General features: G+C 34.2%; 1 protein-coding gene across 4 annotated transcripts; it reads right to left on the minus strand.

The window, feature by feature from the left end:
- Positions 1 to 2882: 2882 nt before the first annotated feature.
- LOC114183927 (structural maintenance of chromosomes domain protein) lies at positions 2883 to 14416 on the minus strand. Of its 4 annotated transcripts, none has more exons than XR_003604528.2 (7): positions 13624 to 14416; positions 12961 to 13124; positions 12689 to 12771; positions 10784 to 10902; positions 5619 to 6388; positions 4090 to 4151; positions 2883 to 3226 (listed from the first exon to the last, which is right to left on the minus strand). XR_003604528.2 is itself a non-coding variant. In XM_028071128.2 (4 exons), the coding sequence occupies exons 1-4, from the start codon at positions 14253 to 14255 to the stop codon at positions 10810 to 10812; spliced, it is 972 nt and encodes a 323-aa protein (XP_027926929.1). In that variant the 5' UTR covers positions 14256 to 14415; the 3' UTR covers positions 10492 to 10809. The 4 variants fall into 4 exon arrangements, 1 of the variants encoding a protein (XP_027926929.1); XR_003604529.2 differs by having other exon boundaries at positions 5595 to 6388; XR_003604526.2 differs by lacking the exon at positions 5619 to 6388.
- Between the last annotated feature and the right edge of the window lie 11425 nt (positions 14417 to 25841).

Raw genomic sequence — 25841 nt, forward strand, 5'->3', positions numbered from 1 at the left:
CCTTAAAAAGCACCTCAAAAAATGAAAGAAAAAATAATATTTAAAGTGCATTTGACCTCAAATTCTAAACAATGTGGAACTTGTTAAATATACCATAATAATACTATATTTAGTGACTAACTAACTGCATAAAAGCCAAACATCCTTAATCTAAAAAATCAGTAATATGCTCACATTGACACCTTATTTCCCATACTTTATTAGTAGTATTGATAAATTCCTTCATAGCGTAGTTTAAATCCCAATATTACAATAACACTAATCTGAATCCAAAAAAGAGAACATTAATCTGAAACCAGTGATTACTACATTAAGGACACCAAGGGTCTTTGTTATTAAAAAAATGGTTAGTTTATTAGGAATCTAAAATTGGGAATGTTTGTTTTATTATTTTAAAAAATAACATTCCTGAGAAACATAACTTACTGGGAATGTTTTCTTAACAATGTCCCCACAAAGTTATTCCCTTGGGAATATAACTTTCAACCATATAATTGGCACGATACTCTGTTTTTGGAGGAAATATCATGTTTACCCTTACTAAGCTCATTTAATACAGCTATATGTTGTTAAAGAATAATCTCTCCCAACTCACTTTTCTTTAGGTCCATGCTCCACTCTTAGCGTGTGTTCCTTTCCATAAATTTATTATTCAAAAAGAATAGCAAGATTTTTTGTGTATTTTTATAGTGATTATGAGACCATAGAAAGAGAACAACTCCGAGATTGAGATTATTTTTGAATCCCGCTTGAATGAGTAGATTTGAGAATAATTATAGTAATTTTACTCAAATAACCTCCCTTTATGGTGAAGTGATGAGTGCACCACTATATAAATGGTTGATGGTGAAGAATTTATACTAGAGTTGGGTTATGGTTCAGTCTTCACGCAGCTTGATGAATGGAATGATGCAGGTCGCCATGCATATGGCGTGGGAAATAGGTTCGTGCTTCAACGAGGAAATGGAATCAGTTATGGGTTTCTTGGATCCAGTTCTAAAAGGATAAGCTTTGTGTGTAGAACCAGTTCTATTGTACTTGAAACCTATTCTATTCTAATGGTCTTGAATTATGAAAACAATGCTTTTGTGTTACAGCAAGTTGTGAACTAGTTGAATAACATCCTTTGTGCTTGGTATCTTTAACTCTTTTAAGTTTTAATATTGAAATTCAAAATATTTAATTTTTTATATAAAATATATTATATTCTTTATTTATTTCAATTAATAATTTTTTATAAAAAATTATTCATCATAAAAAATTTAAAATAATTTCAAGTGCTCTAAATATTGTATGTTGCCATGTGTGTACTTTTTTAGATATTATGTCATGTTTGGAGTTTACTTTTTATTAATGATGTGGTTGGAAATGTTTTTTTTTAAATTAAAATATTAAATTTTCTAAATCAAATATATTTTTATACTCTTTTTTTTCAATTAATAAATATTTATAATATTTTTATTTATGATAATAATATATGAAAAATTAATTATAATTTATCTAAATATTATTTTATCATACTTTTTTAACATCAAGGACAATTAGATCATTCTATATTTTCATCTATTAAATTTAATTTTTTTTAGTCACATTAGTCAAATCCTTTACAAATTTTCACAAAAATTACTCTCAAATCTAATCCAATATCATCCCCAAATCCATAAAAAGAACAACATAAATATCACCTTTTAATCAACCCAAATCAATCATCTCCCTCTCCCTCAAACCATCACCCCACGTGAGAACACACTCTTACTCTTTTTCTTGCATTTCATTTTTAAGTTGTAACATATTCATGAATTTCATTTTTAAAAAAATTCTCGGTTAAGTAATCTTGGAATAACTTAACTGCATAATTCGGAAGTGATTTTTGAAAAGTTAAAATTGTATAATATATAATATATACCCTTTTATGTCAATTTTAATTTTTAAAATGTATATAATCCATAAATTAATATTAATATTTATTATACATCGATTTCAATTTAGTATTTATGTGGAATATCTATGCAACTTCAACATCTCTTGGTCAACGCAATGTAAAAAAAAGAATAACTTATTCCTCGGTCTCTTATATGGGTTTCTTAATTTTAGGAATTGGTTCTATAAGCGAGACAGGGCTGAATGGGGCTATTTTACAAATAATCTCTCACGGATTTATTGGTGCTGCCCTTTTTTTCTTGACGGGAACTAGTTATGATAGACTACGTCTTCTTTATCTCGACGAAATGGGTGGAATGGCTATCCCAATGCCAAAAATATTACGTATCATTAATAAAATATCTAATTTATAAAACTGATGATAATAATTTATAATTTTTTATGTTCATAATATTTAATATATATATAATTTTAATTAGATTCACATTTTACACTTTCAATATACATATTATTAATGATTTTAATAAACGTATTGTCTTATTATTATATATGTATTGTATCTGTGAATGACATAATCTAAAAATTAAAATTGACTTTTCAAATTGTATATTTTGATTTCTCTTATAAATATTGTTAAGAAATCTTTAATCATTTGTTTTGTTTAATCATTTGTTTTGGATGGAACATATTATCATGAACAAATTAATTAAGTTTTAATGAATATTATATTTTAAAATTCACTTCTCATTTACACGAGTACTTAATCTTTACTTACCAACGATAACAATTACAGAAGTTTTACGTTGATTGCTTCAATCCTCCAAACGTTTCTCATACTTGATTCTTGTATCGCATAATAAAACCCACAACAATTTGTAACTAAAGAGAAACAATTCTCACTTAAAATTTAATATCTCAACTTTGCAATCTTATTCAATGTCACATTTGAAAATGAGGTACCATATAAAGCCATAAAATTTAATTTTTCAAAAACTTCACCATAACTCACCATAACATTTGATTTTTTTTAATGATTTTTTTTTTTCAAAAGAGGAACATGTCAGTTTTTAAAGGACGAACAAACGAACCAAACTAATTACACCATAAATTTAGTGACTAACTGCATAAAAACCAAACATCCTGAATCTCAACAATCAGTAACAAGTACAAATGATGAAGATGTTAAATTTGTACTTTAGCCCTCATATCATGGAAATAAGACTCCCAGTATATTCTTCTTTTCTTTGGTTTGCTCTATAATTTTGTTCTGCTTCCCCAACTGGAGTTCTTTTTCAGTAGCTTTTCAGATATCTTCCTTTGTCACCACCATGCATATTCTCATTCACTGACACATCAAGTCTTATGTAAGCTTTTATCTTTTCTTGTACTATTAAGTAAGAAGGTGAGATACAAATATTTTAATATACTCAAAACAGGATAACGAATCATACACTCCAATTTTTGGCTGTGTTAAGGGTGTGTCGCCCAACCAAAGCCATTCTCTCATTGTTTGTGCTTCAGAGTAAAGGATAATGGTATTTTAACACTCATAATTTTTTTTACAATCATTTAACATTATCCTTCGTTACTTTTTCACTTACTTCTTTTCTTTACAAATACAATAGGTTACTTTTTTATGACTATTTTACCTCTATACAAGTGTCCAATAGTATCAAACAATCTTTTCCTCTAAAGTAAATGACCATAAATGAGCACATCCCCTAAAGCTTTTGTTGACGTAAACGTAAAGACACGAGTAATTTAAGCAGGAACAATGAACTGCACAACGTATTCGCTTCACATATCTAGAATGGATATAGATTATGGTCCTGTTATGAATTTTTTTTTTCATAAACTAAAATTACCTTAACTAATAAATAGTTAGTAAGAATTCTTCATATTAATTTCTCTAAAAAATTACTTTTAGTTCATGCATAGGATAATTTTAGTTTATGGGTAAATTTATTTCATATTTCGTTTTTTTTTTTTCTTTTCTAAGGTGTTAACAAAGGAGATACTATTGAAGAGGATGTAGTGACAGATTCATTAGATAAAGGTGCAGTACAATGCGATGAAGAAGGTGCAGTAGTTGTAGGTAATTGAATACATGAAATAGTAGGAACAATAATAGATGAAATAACTGGGGATGGTAGTGAGAACTGATTAAAAAAGGCAGAGAAAAATTTACAGGGTGCAAATAGAACGTACCTGCAGATCTGAATGATGGAATCAGAGTCAGGGCACAATGTTCGGGCCCAAAATTCACAGCCCTAGATACAAAAATAATTACATGTCATTAGGTGCTAAAGAAGATAATCATTAAATAAAACAAATACATGAGTATACAACAATAGCAACAAAGAATAAGGTACATGAATCAATTCAGAGCACTGAAACCTAGGTCCTTAATACTATCTAAATACTCTAATTACTCTTATTCTCCAAAGTCCATATTATCAGAATCCTGACAGAGTGTACCATGTTTTCCTCAATAAGTGTAACTCCTATTTTCTTGCCAATATACTCATTCCTCCTAATCTTCATATTCTTGTATGTTCACTTCTATGTTCCAACATTGTCATCTATGCAACATTGGGTGCTCTCGTTGACGCCTTATTTCCCATACTTCATTGGTAGTATTGATAGATTCCTTCATAGCGTGGTTCAAATCCCAATCCTACAATGACATTACTGAGTCCCAAAACAGAACACTAATCTGAATCCAGTGGTTATTTCATTAATAACCTCAAGGGTCCGTTTGATACTAAAAATGGTTAGTATCTTATGAATCTAAAATTGGGAATGTTTGTTTTATTATTTAAAAATTAACATTCCTAAGAAATAAATTTCCTGGAAATGTTTTCTTAACAATGTTCCCACAATGTTGTTCCAGTGGGACTATAACTTTCAACTATATAATTGTCACGATACCCTATTTTTGGAGGAAATGTCATCTTTACCCTTATTAGCTCATTTATACAACTATATGCTTTTAAGAATAATCTCTTATTAACTGCAATACAAAATTTCTTTGATTCAAGGAAAACATGCATAAACATTTCAAATTTATGACCACTCTCATTTTGGTCATTTTCTGGAATCATGGTTCCTACACATTACAGAGTGGCTTTCAACAGCATACTCAGTTATTAAAAAGCAATTTCTTCAGTACCTATTCTCTTAAAAAATCAATTCCACCAAAAAAAAAAAGCAACAAGCAACATCAAATTCCTCTACAAACTTAAGAATTTCTAGAAAAAAATCATGCAAATTCACTAAATCTTTGGAATAATAACTTAACAAGGAATGTTTGTTAATAGCATGGCCATAATTGCTAGATCTGAACTGACAATAAGGTTAATTCACACTAATGATTTTCACATCCTTCTTTATACATGATAAGACAGAGTAAAATGTTATAAAGGATTTATTTGTACTAAGATGACTTGTCATGCTTCTGAACTTAATAGTTAAAACACCTAGAAATGGATCTGTCATCTAAACAAACACAAACCAGTTCACCCGATCCAAGCAGAACTTTGATCTAACATAGTAAGAACATTAAATGGGCAGAAACTATTCAATCAACAGACTAGACTAAATCCACTACAAAGAAGCATTAGCATAACCTAAGTTTGAATAGCTAAACTGGCATTTCCTACATTAAAAGCCATCATGGAATAAGGAAAGGTAAAATACGCCAAGGAATTTACCATTCAGAAAGCTGCGTAACTTACTCAACTAAGACTCCCGTCCTTTGGCTCCAGTGTTGAGTATGTGAAGCTAGCAGAATAGATCAAGCTAAAAATACACTTAGCTGCTTCAAAATAGAAAAATTCCCAAAGGAGAACATCTCTTCTTGAATGAAACCTCACTCAGAAAACTTGAAAACGATAAAACAGGAATTGAGTTTCACATCACAACTGAAGCTTGACCAAAAGGAAACCCCTTATTCTTTTACCTCCGTCTTGTGAGCTTCCAGTATATCAATTACAAACCTAAATCATTCCAGAGGTGCTGTACAGGATAATATGTAGGCATAAACAGGCATGTGACCATAAAAGGGAGAAATTTCCATAGAAAAATAAATTTTATTGGAGAAAATAGGGATCCAGTGAAATTTGAATCATAGCTGTAGCCAGCTCAAAAATGAGCTGTCAAACCTATACCATAATACTTTAGTAAGAGGATGGTACTGGAGAAAATGGCATTTCACTTCCTAGCTACACAAGAAACCGAGGAAAATGAGTCTAAGGGTCTCTACTCAGTAGAACCAATTAAAAAATAAAATGAGAGGAACAAAGGAAGAATTGTGCTTGAGGAGAAACTATTTTCCTTCTTTTCTGTTGCATTTGTGAGGTCATTGTCGTGAGATTGTCTCAAAAACTGACTGGAGAATAAATATGATAAAAGGCACCTGAGTGATCTCTCTTTATTGAGTGAAAAGCTGATACTAAATGAACGCATACGCACAGAAAAAAGAGTTGCAATTCTCTCTTACAGAAACCTGTAATTAGACAATTGCAACCGTTACAAAGGAAAAAACAGAAAAGTCAGTTATATGATTGAAAAATAGACCACCAATATAAGAATAATCCAAATAGAGACAGGCTTCATAGCGGGTGAAAAAGTCTTTGTAAAATCAAATCCAGGTTGCTGATTGAAACCCTTAGTAAACAACCATGATATACATATTTGTAGAGTACCATCAGAATTTTCTTTAACTCTAAAAACCCATTTGCATCCTATGGCAGTTCTATGTGAGGAACAGGAACAAGAGTCCTGGTTTTATTGCATTGTAAAGCAAGAAATTCTTCTTTCATAGCAGAGAACCAATGTGGATAACAAAGAGCTTGTTTGATGGTTTTTTTAAGTGCAAGATCAGCAGCAAGAAGAGTAGGATGAATATAAGGTTTCACTACACCAGATTTTGATCTGGTTTGCATAGGGTTGGTATTGGAAGGTCTAGAAGGAGGAGAAATTTCAGTGTGAGAAACAGTGAAGGAATTAGACTAGAAAGGGGTGAAGAGGTTGTAGTGACAAAGATTAGTAGATAAAGGTGCAGTAGAATGCAATGAAGAAGGTGCAGTAATCGTAGGTAATTGAGTAGATGAAATAGTAGGAATAACGGATCAAATAACTGGGGAAGAAGTAGGTTGTTGTAAAGCTGGTGTGAAAAGCTCAGGATATGGAAATCTGTTTTCACTGAAAAGCACATCTTTAGATATGTATATCCTGCCAGAATGAGACAAACACTTCTAACCATTTTGAGATGTTGAATACACAAGAATGATACATTCTAGAGAATCAAAAGCCAGGTTGTAAGAAGTGTATGGCCAGGGTAACGTAAAACATACACATCAGAAAGCCCTGAAAAATCCATAATCAGGTGCAGTGTGTAAAAGATGTGTATAGGATACAGAAAAGTTCAAAAATGCAAACAGTAATCTATTAATGAAAAACTGCAATGATGAAAGCATGATCCCAGTACTTCAGAGGTAAGGAAGCTTGGCTGAGAAGAGCGAGACCAATATCAACAATATGTCGGCACTTTCTTTCGGCTATTCCATTTTTATGACGATAATGAGCGCATATAACTATGTGATTTTTTTAGATATATGGTGAAGAGACAAAAATAATCTCTCTATGAGTATTACAACATAGGAGCATGTATATAAGTGTCTCATACAAAGAAGATACAAAAAGATGGGCCAAGGTACATATATTTAGTTACACTTAATACTCCCCCTCATGCGGACACATAAATCATATGAACCAAGCTTGTTACTAGTGTAATATATTCTAGGACCCCACAATAATTTAGTGAAGACAATTGCCAACTGATCATTAGAGTTAACAGATTGAGTGGTGATGCCTCTAGATACAATCTTTTCTTGGATAAAGTGACAATCTACCCCAATATCTTTAGTCCTCTCATAAAATACTGGACTTGACAAAATATGTAGGGCAGCTTGGTTATTACAAATAAGAATCGTTTGTGTGAACTCTCCAAATATCAATTCTTTAAGCAACTAATTGAGGCAAATAAGTGTGGTGCCAGAGGTCATAGCTCTATATCCTATTTTTACACTATACTACAATCTGCTTCTTGCTTTTCCAGTTGATCAAGTTGTTCCCAATAAAAACACAATATCTCCTTAGGAGATCCAGCCCAATTTGCATCTATTACCACAGCAAGAGTGTGATTATTGTAACCACATAACAAACATTTTCCATGCTCAACTTTAATATACTTCAGAATGCAAATCACTGCATTCCAATAATACAAGGAGATATGATATGATATAGTATTCTTATAAGCCCAATTTGCATCTATTACCACAGCAAGAGTGTGATTATTGTAACCATATAACAAACCTTTTTCTATGTGCAACTTTAATATATACTTCATAATGCAGATCACTGCATTCCAATAATACGAGATATGATATGATATTATATAGTATTCTTATCTTAAATAGGGTGGTATGACATGTTATAGTATTCTTATATTAAATAGGGTGATATGATATGATAGTATTCTTACCAAATATTTCCCACTATTCAATATTGATTTTATTCCTTATTATTGTATATGTTCTTTATTATAATTAAGAATACTCGTGTGTATACCCAACACACAGAATTCATTATATTCCTTCTCAGTTTTTCTCTCCTCAACATGGCACCAAAGCAGTACCATAATCTGTGACACTTTTGTCACTAATCCTTTCACCAGATGTTCATATGTAAACAAATGGAATAAGGATTTTGTTTAAGAGAAAAAGAGGACATTCTATTGATAAGGAAATGTATATTAAGTATAACATCACCCTAGTGATGAACTGGTACATTAACACCTAGTGATAAGGTACTTGGAGTTCTACCTAAGTGTTATACCATTTTGCTAAGATGTATGAAAACAAGTAGAGTGATGTAAAATTCCATGTGAACTTAAAATGGCTAGAAAAATCACATGAAAAATATTCTTTGCCATTATCGTTTTCTTCAATTTTCTTATAACTAGTACAAACTGATTCTTTTTTCATTAAAGATAGACAAAAGATCATATCAATCTTCCATTAAAAATTATTCAAGTACATCTAAAATATTCATCAATAAATGAAACAAAATATTTGAAAGCAAAAGATGTGACAAGTCATGGGCCCTAAATGTTAAATTGAATGGTGGACAAAAGTAGAGTTACATCTTGTTTCAATTTGCTTTTGATTTCATTAATATAAAAATGGAAGCAATTTTTTATTTTAAGCATTGCCACCAGAGGAAGAGAGACAGTAAAAGCTAGAATGTCATCCAATACACAGATCTCTTTAATCTATAACTCTCTCTCTCTCTCTCTCTCTCTCTCTCTCTCTCTCTCTCTATATATATATATATATATATAGGGATATGCGGTTGTTGTTTATAGATTTTGTGCTCTATTTTATAACCTTATGTTACCCCAATAAATCTCAATCTTATCCCTGTAACCACACTTACTTCTAACTGTGTTCTGGAAACTACCCACTTCTATTATTTAACTTCTATTATTATTTATTTTCTTTTAAATACATATAGGCATGGAATGCCTCTTTCCCCCTAGTATTAGCATAAAAAACCTTCATTCCTTTAATAAAGTATTTTTTTCCTCATATTACACTGTACTCGGGAATGAATGCTATGACAGGACTAGAATGTTTGCTTGGAGACAGTATGTGGACATAATTATTAATAGAAATCCTGTAGCCAAACATATGGATAAATGCATGAAAAGGTCATAGGAATGGCAATGTAATAGGGATATACAAGTCATCCTACTTTTCACAGAGGGATAGCTTAATGCTCACTGCATTTGAATTGACCTTTTATTGGGGTTTTGAGTAAGTTACGATGAGGCAGAGGGAAGGGGGAGATAAATAAAAGTGAATAATGAAAGAGAATTTCTTCAAATTCTTCTTGAGAGACTAATGTGTTGTAATTAGCATATTATAAGGATAAAAAATATTATCAATACTTACATAGGAAATAGGAAAAAAATATCTTCATAATCTTTCCATATATTTCAGCATACTTCTATTTCGTTTTTTTAAAAGGTTTTGGCTATTGCAAATAGAGATGATGAGAATGTAATTTGTGATTGATATCAATAAAATAATTCTTGATTTTTAAAGTCAAAGCAAGTGTTAAAGAAGCATTTATAAGACTCTAGTTTATATATAACATATAGTTACAAAGAATAGAAATGTACAAAGATAGAATCTTCATTTGTATGTTAAGGCACGATCTAGCAAATATTTTCATTTTCTTCACTGACAAGAGGTCCAACAGATATTTCATTTTCTTGAGCAGTTTCAGAATGCTTCCTAGAAAGAATATTACACAGCAACTATAGTTTGCTTCTGTGCTGGTGATGATCACAGAGAAGCTGATACTTAACAGCTCCAACAGAGATCGTATACCTTGACTCCTTGAGCAAATTCAAATCACTAACTACAAAGCACATTAAGTGAAAAGAAGGGATAGAAAAACAACTTATCTTTTCCTCCCAAGGAGGCAGTGATGGCTAACAATTTGCTAATATTTACATAAAATCCAATGATAGGTTCATACTTTTGACAAAGAGCAACCTCCAAATAAGTATACCAGATAGAAATTAAAGAAACCATGCAAAAAGACATAATTTAAAGAACCAAGATTGACATGAGAGCCACACCACAAAAACAAGATAACAAAACAAAATGTCCCTTATTTGACACCATAGACAACCATCATCTACAACATCATCAACCTACATGTGAGCTTTTTAAAGTACAACTTCAAAGACCTCCTAAAAGACAATTTCCCACAACATTCATTAGTAGATGAATCAAGCAATCATCTAGAAAGTTGCAACCCAAGATACCAGTTATATGATTGCTTAACAGGAATCTATCTGTGTCCTTGAGCTCGCTGCATGTCATATGCACCCCAAGCCCCAGGCCCTGGTCCATACTGAGGAAAATTCTCCCCTCCAGACTGTACCTGAAATTTGCCAGTTTTAGCAAAGAACAATATCCAAATCAATACTCCAGACAATAATTTCAACCATATACAATATAATATATACATACAATCGAATACTTTTAGGACAATAAACAAACCAAGCAATTTGCAAGCTATACAATACAACTTCATCACCCACTGGCTTAAAGACTAAACCGGACTAGCCAATTCATTCAAGTGAAAACCAGTCTAGTGATCAGTATATTAACTCCCAAAACCAGATCATATCAAAATCAGTGAGAACTAGTAATGAACTGACAAAAGCAATCTAAACCTGTGCTGAAAACCAGAATTGTTTTATTTTTCAAATTTTAAAAATATTATATTTTTTAGTTTATTTAATATATTTTTAAGATAAATTAGAAAATATGTCTAAGCATTATATTGAAGGATTATACATAATTAGTATAAATTATATTTAAGAACTACACATGCATAAACCATATTTAAGGATTACACATTGATATAGACTACATTTAAGGATTACATATAAGTATAAATTATTTTTAAGGATTACACAAAAGTATAAATTAGTCAAACTATTATTACTTTCATCCAATAACAAATATTATTTAGTTGTATCTATTAATTGACAATTTTTTATATCTTGATTTCTTACAATTTTACTCAAATATAAATTTAATTACTACCTTTTTGACCATGGTTCAAATACCAGAACAAGTTATAAAACATAGTGGTCACACAAAGATAACCAATTGGCAATTCTGTACTGACTAAAATAATAGATCAAATATAGCAACATGCTGATTAGATCAGGTGGTAATGAGTGTTGGGAACACATAGTTGTGATTATGAAAAGAAAAACTATTTTTTTTCCTGATTGAGTGATATTGAACAGAACAAAGGCAAAAACTTTTCCTCCAATGGTTTCCACTTCCTTACAAAGCTTTTGGTGCTATGAAAGCCTTATTCTCCCTATTTATTTATTACTAATTCTTCTAAACTAACTGCTCTACCTGTCCCCAACTAACTCTCCCTTCCCTCCTCTCCTGACTCAACAGTTCCATCCCCTTCAAGGTAATTCTCTCAGGACGAGAATACAAATGGGCTATAAGTAAAATGTAAATTTAGTATCATTGCATTTTTGTGCCTTATATTTAAGTATATTTTACATTCTTTGGAATTATTATGAATCTTACTGTTCACTATACGAAATTATTCATGATTCAACATATTTCCTCTCCAGTACATCATTTCTATCTTCATTCAACTAACCATGTTAATCAATGTTGTCATACCATTCTTAAATATGTTGTACTGTTGTTGCAGGACATAAGAATAAATCGGGGTGCTATTTGTATTCACCTAGGTTCGTGACCGGGTCTGAGATGAGCAAAGAAGTAAAAATGAAGATCCTACTCATACCACCAAGGTCCAGAATTCACAAAGGGTACGAAATAAAATAAAATTGTGTAATCATAACAAGGATCATAAGATCCCATCCTGCAATAGCATTTTTGACATTAGCCCCTCCAACTCCACTGTACTGTACTGATAACTACAGACCTAATGAAAATATCATAATATTCAATGATAATTACATGTGAGCAAGAATCAACTTATTCAAGGTTTCACTGATGAATGTCCATTGAAACGGTCCAACTTAAGTACCAAACAAACAACATACAGATTTCCCAAGAAACCACAGATGGAACTATGGAAGTATTTACTGAGAAAAGAAAACCCCTTTTAATTCAGACTGATCCACTCAGTTAAGATACATTTGAGATGCAACAAAACTTACTGGATTCATGCCATAAATTCCAGGGTAAGGATTTCCAGCGTATCCAGCATCAGCATTGCCATAATTTGCATTATACCCTGGGCCTACAAAATCAAAGCAAAGGACAGGAAACAAAGAAGAGCATTAGTAGGCCAAAACAATGATATCTTAAGACAAGAAAACAAAAGAGTCATAAAAAAAAGTGGAACTAGAAGTAGACCCAATACCATTTTACGTCACAAATTGCAGTTAGTTAACTCATCAAGACTACATCATGCAAAAAGGATGCATACCTGGATTCCCAGCCGCCGCAGCAGCCCGTGCTCTTTTCTCTGCATTCGCAATTTCCGCACGAAGCTTCTCCATCTCCCGAGCCATTGCAACCAACTTCTTCTCCATCACTTGACCATGCTCATAGTTTTCAGCAAATCCCTTCTTCTCATACTCAATGGCAGCCCTAAAAGCCAATAGACAATTTAAAACAACACCAACAACATTAACATCGGCTCAGCATCCCAGTACCCCTCTTTAAAGCCACCAGCTATATATTCACCATTCAACCCACATTCTATAGTCATAAGAAATATGCATTCAAAAAATTCCTTCAGTGGATATATTGTCAACTGCCACATAAAGGATTCAGCTTTTACCGCAAACTCTAATGAATAGCTACATAATTCAAAATCAGAGTTGTGTTATTCAAGCGACAACAACTAGTTGTTTTATCCCCACCCATCCATCGCCTCATTCATCTCCTCTCCTAGTTTTATATGTTTTTCTCATTTCTCATATTCTCTATCACTACAGTAAGAAAATTGTTGGACAATTTTACGCAAAAAATAACATAATTCTTTGGAAAATAACCACAGCCAAGGTTTACTATGTGTAATTTAAAACCTTGATCACAATTAAAGCACAATCCACAATATTGCACCAGATTGAGACAAAGCCACTACCTTGCACATTGCAACTCCTGTTTCATGGCCTCCACATCGGCCCTGAGCGCCGGCAGCCGTTTGGCATCGGCAGTCATGCGGGCCAAGTCCTGCGTCATGGCCTGCACCTGTCCGGACAGGTCCTGACGGACTGCTGTGAGCTCCTTGATGTCGGCGTGGACCTGGAGGAGCTCGGCCCGGGAGGCCTCGGTGGCCCGGAGTTCGGCCTCGAGCTGGGCCGACTTGTCGTAGAGTTCCCTCATGCGGGCCTCTGTGTCTGCCCGGAGCGAGTCTCGGAAGTGCGCCACGCGCTGGAGCTCGTGTTGGGCTGCCTCTAGCTCCTGCTTGAGGGCCACGTGGGTGGCGGCGAGCCTCTGGTTGTCGCCCAGAAGGCCCTGAATGTCCTGGTGCTGGGCCGCGAGACGCTCCTCGATTATCGCCGCCGGGTGAAGCGGAATGGGCCCGCGTGGGCCCAGCCCTAGCTGCGAGTCCCGGAAGTCTTCCAGAAGCGCGGGGTGGGGATGGGGCGGGACAATGGGTCCCACTAGATGGTGATGGGCCCGAGCGCCGAACACCGGGTGGTCGTGAATTGGCGGCGATAGCCCCGCGGCATGCGGAGGATGAAGGGGTTGCCCTCGGTTTCTGCCCGACATAGTTTAACTAAGAACAGTGGAAGAAAAGGGAAAGCGAGTGAAATTGGGAATGTGGATACGTTCAATATTAGAGCTTTTCGAGGAGGAATCGGGGTTAGGGTATGCAAAACGACGCCGTTGCGTACGGAATGTAGTGTGCATGAAATAAGGAATGGTCCTCAGGGACCTCTGATACTTTTCGTGTTATATCAATATGCAAAAATAATATTATTTTTTTCAATCCTTTGGAATCTCTGCTACATCGTATTTATTTTCTTATTTTTCATGATTTTTGTCATCTGTTGTTATCGTAACTTTAATCTTTTATACTACTGTGTTCCTGAGAAAAAAACCTAACGCCTTAAGCGAAGAACAATTAATATGAAACTCTTTAGCAGAGTTCAAATAGTTACTTAGGTCAAAAAACTTGTTGGTCTCTCGTCGTGGGAGTTTTTTCTTTATTTATAGCAAAAAGACCATTACAAGACTCATCCGGATTTTTGTTACAGTCTATCAAAATATTTTGGGATGTCCCGGCTTTTGTTTAACTAATCGGGTTCATGCTCCCGATATACTAGTTCGGTTTTCTAGTATTATCTTGTTTCTATTAACAAATTATGCCTAAAATTCAGTATAAATCTGTCTACACTTCTTCTATTACCCAGGTCGGCTTCGCCCCGTGCGGGTCTTATAGGTCCTGACTAGTTAGTTGATCATTGGCCCAAAGATAAAATCATGATTATGGGTCGGATCTCGAACATCGTCTCCATCTCTAAGTTAATAAACATTAGGATCTTTCTTCTTGCACCTCCAAAATTTTTTCTACACCTTCAAAATATTTTTAAATTTCCAAAAAACCTTTTAACTATTTAAGAAAACTCACGGACATCACACTCCCAAGATTACTTCCGGATGTCGACTTCCGAAAATCAAAATATATGACTTCTGGAGGTCAAAATATATCACCGGAAGTTGACTTCCGGAAGTCAAAATATATAACTGAAAGTCGACTTTCGGAAGTTAAAATATATCACCGGAAGTAGACTTCCAGAAATCAAAATGTATCACCGAAAGTCGACTTCCAGAAGTCAAAATGTATTACCAGAAGTCGACTTCCGAAAGTCAAAAATTAGTACCGGAAGTCGACATCCGGAAATCAAAAAATTAATTCTCTTTTAAATATTTGTAATTCTTTTTTAAAATTTATGTTTTCTTAACTTTTAATTGTTTTTTTAGTTTATTATTTATTGTTTTATTTATTTTTTATGTTTTCATATTTCTTAATATATATTTTAAAAATAAAAAATATATTAATATATATAATTTTATTTTTATTTAATAGAATGAAAAATAAATATAAAAATAAAAATAAGTAAAATTAAAATAATATTAAACTTTAAATAAAAAATAAATAAAAAAATTATTCTGCTTCATTTAATTTTATTTAATATTTAAATTGATTTTAAAATAATAAAACTTTAAATTAAAAAAGAAAAAAAATATATATATATATATATATATATATTATATTCGTTTTTTTAAATTTAAATTTCATTATTTACATATATATATATATATATATATGTATGTGTGTGTGTGTGTGTTATTTTAAATATGATTTTTTTTATGTTTTTTTAATTTCTATTAAATTTTTAATAATTTATATTAAAATAAATTTAAATTTAAAAATACAAAAAAATATATAATTGAAAAAATTCTAAAAATATGATTAAAATTAAATATTTAAATTTAAAAAAAAATTAAAAACAAATATAAAATACTATACACATTAAATATATAATATATATAAATAAAATAATTATAATAATATCAATAAAATTAAAAATAAAATAGAAAAATAATTTAAATTAAAATAGTAAAACTTTAAATTTTAAAAAATGAATATATATATATATATATATATATATATTCATTTTTTAAAATTTAAAGTTTTATTATTTTAATTTAAATTATTTTTCAATTTTATTTTTTAATTTTTTATTGAGCATTTTTTTACTTATTTTGTGTTTTCTAAAGTAATTTTCCTTTTAAACTTATATATTTATAATTTTTAATACTTTTAATATGTGTTTTAAAAAATAAAATAAAATAAAAGTTAGAAAACATATATTTTAAAAAGAATAAAAAATATTTTCAATAAAATTAATTTTTTGACTTCCAAAAGTCGACTTCCGATAATGTTTTTTGACTTTCGAAAGTCGACTTCCTGTAATAAATTTTTGACTTCCAGAAGTGGACTTCCGGTGATATATTTTGACTTCTGAAAGTCGACTTTCGGTGATACATTTTGACTTCTAGAAATTGACTTCTGGTGATATGTTTTTACTTCCGGAAGTTGACCTCCGGTGATATATTTTGACTTCCGGAAGTCAAAATATATGACTTCCGAAAGTAATTTTGGGGGTGTGATGTCCATGGGTTTCCTTAAATGGTCAAAGTTTTTTTTAGAATTTAAAGAAATTTTGGAGGTGTAGAAGAAATTTTAGAAGTGCAGGAAGAAAGACCCTTATTACGCCAAGTCCACTAGAAGCTCAAGTTGGGGTCATGATAATCACACAGCTCTCTAATCTTTGAGTTGTCGAGCTTTGAGGATGGAAAGGTTGTCAATACTGGTCCTATATCTCGTTACCTGCAATTAGTTCCTAATTGGATAATATTGATGAAAATCTCAATCCTTTAAAACAACATTTTTATGTGCCCTTCTTGTTTCCTATCGTTTCTGTTCTAGTCTCATATAAAACAAAATCAGGAAAAATTTTCCTTCTAAGCTCATCAAAGACAAAATGTAAGGAGAACTTTCTCGACCTAGGTCAACTTAAGAACACTAAGGCCCAAAATAGTTTTTTCTCTGCTAGAGGAGTGAGTGTTTTATTTATAGAAAAAGAAAAGTCATACATGATCTCCACTCCCCCCAAAGTCGAGAATCTTCCTGTTATAAGAAATATCCAATAATCATATCTTAACTCTCTGTAGAGAAACTCGGCCCAGATCCTGTTCGGCCCAAATCCTGCTTGGCCTAAATCCTGCTCGTCCCAAATCCTATTTGGCCCAAATCCTGCTCGGCCCAAATCCTGTTTGGCCCAAATCCTGCTCGTATTCCTTATTCAGCCTAGATCTTGCTCGGATTCCTTGCTCGTCACCTCGGCCAATGACAAATATTTAATGAAACTCGTCGTTTTATGATAAATATTTATCGGGTCAAAATCGAAATAAGCATGTTGAGGTCGGCCATTCCCTGGACGGTATACAACCCTCCAACCTTGAGTCCTCAACTTGTTGGGATGAAAGGTTGTCATAAACCGTCTATATCTTCTTGTATCAGGTTGGGTCTTCATTTTCTTTCACATTGTCTTTATGTAAGTTTTGTACTTTTTTCATAAATTTGGCGGCGTTCATCTCTAGCTACATAATAAGTTATGATGTGCCTTATTGTACCTGCAAAATAATTAACTTGTTTGCGAAATGTAGGAGCTTCTTGAAAGAAATATTTTTAAGTCACGTGTTAAAGGTCGTCCTCTAGTTACTCGGCCGATAGATGATTAGGCTGAGGACGACCTGAAGTAGCCCTTATCGTACTGAGGTTATAACCAAGCTCGTAGCGAGGTCGGACTGATGAAGCCCTAACTGTATTGAGGTTATGACCAAGCTCGTAGCGAGGTCGGTCTGATGAAGCTCTCAATGTACTAAGGTTATGACCAAGCTCGTAGCGAGGTTGGACCGATGAAGTCCTCAGCATACTGAGGTTGTGATCAAGCTCGTAGTGAGGTCGATCCGATGATTCCCTTAGCGTACTAAAGTTATGACCAAGCTTGTAACGAGGTCAGTCCGATGAAGCTCTCAGCGTTCTGAGGTTATGACCAAGCACGTAACGAGGTCAGACCAATGAAGTCCTTAGCATACTAAGGTTATGACCAAGCTCGTAGTGAGATCAGACCAATGAAGTTCTCAACGTACTAAGGTTATGACCAAGCTTGTAGCGAGGTTGGTCAGATAAGTACCTTAGCGTACCTCGGTTATGACCAAGCTCGTAACGAGGTCGGACTGATTAAGCCCTTAACGTAGAGGTTATGACCAAGCTCGTAGTGAGGTCAGACTGATGAAGTCCTCAGTATAAAACAAGTGAATCATAATGGTAGTTTTTGTTTATAAAGGTTATTGTCTGCTTCCAGCCAAGCTGAAATTTGTAGATTGTACGGGTCGACCTGCTTTAGGCATTTTTGGTTTGGTAGAGGTCGACCTGCTTTAGGCATTTTTAGTTTGGCAGGGGCCAACCTGCTTTTCAGTCGAGTTTAAGTTTCTTTGGTTGCCTTGTAAAATGGGTAATTCATGAGCTATTGATTATAAGGAAAATTAATACAAATGAAAAGTTTATAAAGAGGATATAGTAGACCTAGGACTGACCATTGTCGGACCCCTTCTTGCTTCGAGGTCAACCTAGAGCTCACCTCTCCATTTAGCTTCGTCAAGACTACCACCGCATAAACCTCATCAGAGGTAATCACGAGCCCTCATCGTCGAGAATCAAAAAGACATTTGTCATTTCTTCTCCCTTCCCAACTTCGCCATTGATGCTTTCATCGTGGACTACTTTATCATCGTGATTTATTCACGTCATTGTGGTTGGGACGTCATTTTACCAGCCCCATGGTGGGCGCCACTGTTTTGGTCTCGTATCTTAGGGAAACAAAATCGGGAACAAATTTCCTTCTCAGCTCATCAAAGACAAAATGTAAGGAGAAATTTTTCGACCTAGGTCAACTTAAGAACACTAAGGCCCAAAATAATTTTTCCCTTGCTAGAGGAGTGAGTGTTTTATTTATAGAAAAAGAAAAGTCATACATGATCTCCACTCCCCCAAAGTCGGGAATCTTCCCATTATAAGAAATATCCAAAAACCATATCCTAACTCTTTGCCGATAAACTTGGCCAGATCCTACTCGGCCCAAATCCTGCTTGACCCAAATTCTGCTCGACCCAAATCTTGCTCGACCCAAATCCTGCTCGACCCAAATCCTACTCAACCCAAATCCTATTCGGCCCAAACACTGCTCGACCCAAATCCTGATCGACCCAAACCTTGCTCGGCCCAAATCCTACTCAGATTCCTTATTTAGCCTAGATCTTGCTCGGATTCCTTGTTCATCTTAGATCCTGCTCGGATTCCTTGGTTGTCACCTCGATCCATTACAAATAATTAATGAAACTCGTTGTTTTATGATAAATATTTATCGAGTCAGAATCGAAATGAGCATGTTGATGTCAGCCATTCTTTGGACGGTACAATTTCATTACAGGTCATCATTGCCTTTTACCTTACCTCATATGTGTCATTCATCAAACGATCAATGTTGAGTTGCACAAGTAATTGTTCCTTTAACTTTTTAACATCTTTGATGGTTTATTTTTGTATTGTCCTAGTTGTCTGGGGCCCGACTTGATTTTTGAAGGTGGATAAGACGTCCCAAAGTTGACCTAAAGTCTATAGGCCCAGGAATTGAGCCTATGTTTGTCTTATTAATAGTTGATATTTTATAACAATATTTTGTATAAGAGATATATTTTGGTTAGTTGGTTACTATTTTAGTAACTACTTTGCCTAAAAATTAAAGGTTAACTCCCAAGGTCAAGGGGAACTATTCTTTGGCCTCAGTGCTTTAATGCTGCATTTTTTGTTTCGATAAGAGCACTCAATTTTTTACCATAAAAAATTCACATTTTTGACTTTCTCCTTTTTCATTGTTCCTTTGTCTTCTCCGTAGGGCACATTCATTTACACGTTTCCCAGTGTTGTTGTTAGTGCTTGAGGCTCATCTTTTCTTACCGTCTACCATTAGGGTATGTTTTGTTTCCATTTACATGGGGAACTATTATGTGTTTGTTGATGTTTTATCTTTCTTGTTGTTCTCATGATTTACACCCTTATGGTATTTACCATGTGGTATATTCTTGTCGACGTACTGTCAAGGTAGCGATGACGAGGTCAACCTTTGGAACGAGCCAGTCGATATTCGACTGGATTACGTTTGGAAAAACCAAGTGTGTAAAAAGTCCCCCCATGAAGTGCCTACTCTCCCCTTTTTATATTCGGACTATTGTCAATTATTGTCTACTACTCTGAAGTTACAGATTCATTAGGTCTTATGATTGAGGTGGTAGAAATCTTTTAGAGGGAATGTGACCGTTGAGGCATCCGCTCCCTCGTATGATAGTGTAAGGCCTAACGAGTCCATATCATCTTGAAATTGATCCCTTGGAAGTGGGCCTTTGATTGGTACATGGTCGGTACTTACTACGTTGGGGCTCCAAATCAGTATTATTTCGGGGTAGCACACTGCTTACGATCTAAGGGGAGGGAGTTTTGTGCGTTTTAGTTGCATTCTTCTGCTTTTTGCTTGGTTTTTATTTTTTCTATTTCTTCTATGTTGCAACATTTTGGGGTGCTACCGCTTGGGTTTTGCGGTTATGGTTTTCGATTGTCTGATGTTGCAAAGGCTGGATTGGAGATGGTAATGACTCAGGTTGGGCGCGGATAGTATCTACCTGCAACCTGACCCACACGAAAAAATCCTACCTGAATCTTGCCCTGCTACACGCTAAATACCCAGATAAAAGAAAACATGTGGGTACACATGGATACATACCTGTGAATATTTAAAAATAATATATTTTATTAGTTTTTAAATGAGATCCAAATAAAATTGCAAAAAAGAATAAAAAAAATAAATAGTACTTAAAACGTACATCCAAATAGTAGTCTCAAGACAACTAAATATATATTTAAAACATAAATCGAAATTGATAGTATTTAAAAGGGAAAAATATGTTTTTAGTCCCTGAAGTATTAGGTCAAATTGGAAATAGTCTTTGATCGAAACTTAAGCAATGTTTGGTCCCTTTCTTTTCAAAAGTATTGATTTTGGTCCTTATTTTTTCACACCGTTAGAATCTCTTGTAAGTGGCTAACAATGTTCTAGTTCAGCATCTCTAATATGACATGTGTATTGACACATAAGTGACACGTGTCATATTTTATTTTTAATTGAAAATTCAAATTTTGAAAATGGAGGCTACATTCTAATTAATAAATTTTTAGGGGGTTTTTCTTCAAAGAAAAGAGAACCTAGGGACTTCTCAGAAAAGCTTCTCCTTCGTCGTCAAAACAGAAAGGGACCAAGGCTTCTACCCTTCCATTGTGCACAAAACCAAGAAAGTCACCATGGCAGCGAACTCGAAGGTGCCACCGCTACCGCTAATGTCAAAACTATTCCATTCTTCATCCTTTTCGCACTCGAGACCTTCTATTCATCCTCTGTCACGCGAAATCCTCAAAGAAGTGGCACTAGGATCAGCCACCACTCGTCTTCGTCTCCACTATTGTCGACCAAGGTTGTCTTCGACAACACTAGTCATAGTCAGAGTCACCATTAACAACTACTTCCTTTTTTTTCCCTAGTGCAATTTCTTCTATTCTCCTTCACGCGCGGAACCATGGTTGGGAGCCACACCGCCTCACCACGCCGTTGTCGTGCCCTCGACTGCAATCGAAGTTTCTCCTCCTTCCTTTAGTCGTTCAACCTTCTTGTTCCCCTTCTTGCTTTGTGATTGTACGTTGTGTGACATGAACAACCACGCTCTTCTTCTTCTTCTCCATTTGGAAGTGATCAGAGCAATTCTTCTGAGATTGCCGGTGAAATCCATTTTCCGTTTCAAGTATGTTTCCAAGTCATGGCTTTCCCTCATTTTCGATCCCTAATTTGTCCTTTCCCATTACGACCTAGCTGCCACACCCACCCTAGTCTATTTCTATTTTGATGAAGAAAGAGAAGCTTTTCTAAGAAGCTCCTAGCTCTCTCTTTTTTATTTTTATTTTTATTATTTTTAAGAAAACCTCCTAAAAAGTCCATAATTAAATTCAAAATTCGAAATTTCAATTAAAAATAAAATGACACGTGTCACATATGTGTTAGTACACATGTCATAATAAACGCTGAACTAGAACATCGTTAGCCACTTAGGATAAATTCTAACGGTGTTAAAAAATAAGGACCAAAATTAATATTTTTGAAAAGAAAGGGACCAAATAGTGCTTAAGTTTCGATCAGGGACCATTTCTAATATGACCTAATACTTCAGGGACTAAAAACATATTTATCTTTATTTAAAACATACATCCAAATTCAAATAGAAGTAACTTATAAAACAAGTCTTATAAAGATAACGCTCTAAGATTTATCTAGGGATCGCAATGGGTCGAGTAGAGTGTAAGACCCGAGAAATTTAAATAATTAAATAAATAATTATTTAATAAATGCGGGTAGTAGAATCCTTTATGGCATTTAATGCTAATTGTTATGACGTGGAAAAGTATTAGCTCAAATGGTTGAGAGTGCTTGATTGTGTGAGAGGACTTGGGTTCAAGTCCTATGTATGCCAATTGTATGATATTTTATTTTGTGCATTATTAGAATTATCACGAAACATGAATTGGTTGTGCTTTGACTTTGTGATTTCATGGTTGTGTGTTCAAACCTTGCTGGGAATGAAATTGACTTAATTATTCTTTTGCTAACATAAGTGTGATATGAATGTGAAAGGGTGGGAAAACCCTAGAGGCAATCGGCAAACAAGGAAGCTGAGAAAAACAGCCCATAATGGTCTATGAAAGATAATTATAGACATTAAAATGCCACTTTTCGTTTTTTTGCTATTAACCATATTTAGGGACCATATAAAAAGGGAAAATAAGGTAATTAGAAGGGTTTTTGAAGTCTGAAACCTAGAGTGAAAATAGAGGACAAATTTTGAGTAAGAAAGAGAGTCAGAAGGCTTTAAGGAAGCTGAGTTGGGAGAGTACTAAGGGAATCCAAATTGGGGCAAGAAGAACTATCAATGTTCTTTTCTTTTTGAGTAGAGGAAAACCAGGTTAGGAAAGTTCTTTCGCTTATCTATATAATTGTGAATTTTTGTGTATTTTGTAACATGCATGAATAAATTTATCCTTGCCATGAAATTGTTGTGCTTTATGTGATTAGATTGAGCCTTGACTGTTTTTGATGTTGTTTGAGCAAACCCTTAAGTTTTTATATGAATGTGACCAGGGTTTCGGCAATGCATGATTGGGTGTGGCTAATATTCATGTTTTGGGAGTCTAATTGGGTCTATAATTTGTCTTTTGTGATTGACTTGTCAAAATAGATTGTTGGTAAGGTTTGGGATTGGGTTTTGGCTTGAAATTTGGTGTTTACATGCTAAAACAGAGATGATGTCTGCTATTTCCGCTCAAGCGAGCAAGGCTCGCCTAGGCAAGAATAGTAGAAACTTGAGTTTGTTTGTACTCGAGCATCTCGCTCAGGCGAGCGTATCATGCCTAAGCGAGAAATCGAGGGTACTGTGGGGTTCCGCTTGAGCATCTCGCTTAGGCGAAGAGCTCTGTTTTGGGCGATAGAGTATCTCGCCTAAGCGAGAAGTCGTGAAGGGATGTATGCTTTGCTTGTCTCGCCGCCTAGGCGAGAGACCTTGTTTTTTCGGGTGAAGGACAATCTCGCCCAGGCGAGAAAGGCTTGCCTAAGCGAGACTTCACAGTGAGTCCCTGTAGCACGCTCGCTCAAGCGAGGAAGCTTAGCATAAGCGAGACAGACCTGGTCGCTTGCGCTAAGGCTTCTAGCCCAAGCAAGTTTAGTGCAGTTTATGTGCGTTGTTTGTACACATTGATGCAGACGTGGATCAGGAGATGTTGTGCCATGAACGGGTAGGTTCATGGATGGTGGTTAACACGTGATGGTATGAGCGAGTAGGTTCATATCCAGTTGCTCTCGTGTGGGGATACGAGCGAGGTAGGTTCGTATGTTCCGTGCTCACACTTGAGAGATGTTACTTGCAGGGAGATACGTAGCTTGTGGATCACGTGTGTTGGACTACGGGCGGGCAGGTTCGTAGATTAGGACTATGAGCGGGGAGGTTCGTAGAGATAGGACCACGAACGGGCAGGTTCGTGTGAGCATCATAAAGCCTGAGTCGATGGCTAACTTTGTTATGTGAATTGAATGTTGAAAAGCCTTAGGGTATTAAGAACTTGGCCAAGGTCTAATTTTAATAATATAGTTGGGTGTAATTATATTATTGAATTGACGTGTTTCTTTTATTATTGAGCTCACCCTTTCTGTTTGTGCTTGGCAATAATCGTGTGATTCCTTACACAGGAGTAGTTGATGATACAGGTGATGCTGCTAACACTTGAGATGGAGAGAGGGGCTAGCTTGGGATTCGAGCTAGGAACTTATTTATGTTTTCTGTTATTTTATTGGATTTTTTTGGAAATTGTAATAAGACTATTATTATAGCTTTAATTGATCTTTGGCGCTTTGAATATACTTTTAAATTTTCCCGTGTTTGGGAATAATAAAAGTTTTGATGTTTGATGTTCTTTTCTTAATTAATTATTTTAAATAAGTAATTTTCAGTAGAGATGTTACATTAAGCACGCAAAGTGCCTACCGCAACCTGACCCGCACGAAAAACCCTACCCAAAACCCGCCTCGCTACTCGCATAAAAAAACTCACGAATTTTCTTAAACCCATAAGTACCCATGTATACTCTCGAATATTTAAAAATAATTTATTTTATTAATTTTTAAATGAGATCAAAATAAAATTGCAAAAAGAATAAAAAACATATAGTACTTAAAGCATACATCCAAATTCAAATAGAAGTAGCCTATAAAACAATTTTTACAAAAATAACACTATAATATTTATCCTTATTATCTTCAGTTTGACCACTTAATTCCTGGAACAAATAACACACAAATAAATATCAGATAAAAAGTACTAACATCATCATCAATTATCTCCTATAGTATTGTATTAAGTTTCATCTTGACCATTTTCGATTGGAAAGAACCTAAAAAGGAAAATCAATTCACTCATTGTAACAATTAGTATTAATATACATAAATATGTAATTTGAAATGTTAATTTAATTACCTTTTATGTCAGTCCATAACCAATCTTGAACACACATCAATGGCTCTAAAGTGTATAGATGTAATGTACTGCGATGTGGAGTGAGAAATCGACCACTAGTACTAAAAGAATACTCAAAAGCAACAGTTATGATAAGAATGATTAGAAAATCTCTTGCAATCATTTGCAAGATTACATATTTTAACCCATTAGCTTTCCACCAAACTAAGATATCAAATTCTTCATTTAAATTAGGTAGTGTTGGTTCCTCCAGGTAATAATGAAGTTCTAACTTATAATTTGATGGTTTGGTTTTCTTTGCAATTTGATGTTTTGCAAAATCTCTCCTCCATCCATTTATTCTTCCATTAAGACTTTAACCTACATTTATGTTTGGATTCTGACACAGAAACTAACTTTTTACCTTTCATGTTCATTTCATACTCTCTTACCAAGTCCTTACAAAGAGTCTTCACTTTTTCAATTTCATAATCAGATTCCTCTTCATATATCTTGGGGGAAAAATAATCCAACAAATCAATTTTATACCTGAGGTCTAACACACATATAACCATCACCCCTCTTTTCACACCCCAAAGCTTGTTAAATTTTAAAATAATGGAT

This window comes from Vigna unguiculata, chromosome 1 (assembly GCF_037176805.1).
Source record: "Vigna unguiculata cultivar grain cowpea cultivar isolate G323 ecotype 2 chromosome 1, ASM3717680v1, whole genome shotgun sequence".
Lineage (NCBI taxonomy): Eukaryota > Viridiplantae > Streptophyta > Magnoliopsida > Fabales > Fabaceae > Vigna > Vigna unguiculata.

Coding starts and splice junctions, on each gene's coding strand:
- LOC114183927 (XM_028071128.2), bottom strand. CDS start 14,255: ATGTCGGGCAGAAACCGAGGGCAACCCCTTCATCCTCCGCATGCCGCG. Junction 13,125..13,623: donor CAGGAGTTGCAATGTGCAAG/GTAGTGGCTTTG, acceptor ATTGGCTTTTAG/GGCTGCCATTGAGTATGAGA. Junction 12,772..12,960: donor TGCGGCGGCTGGGAATCCAG/GTATGCATCCTT, acceptor TTGATTTTGTAG/GCCCAGGGTATAATGCAAAT.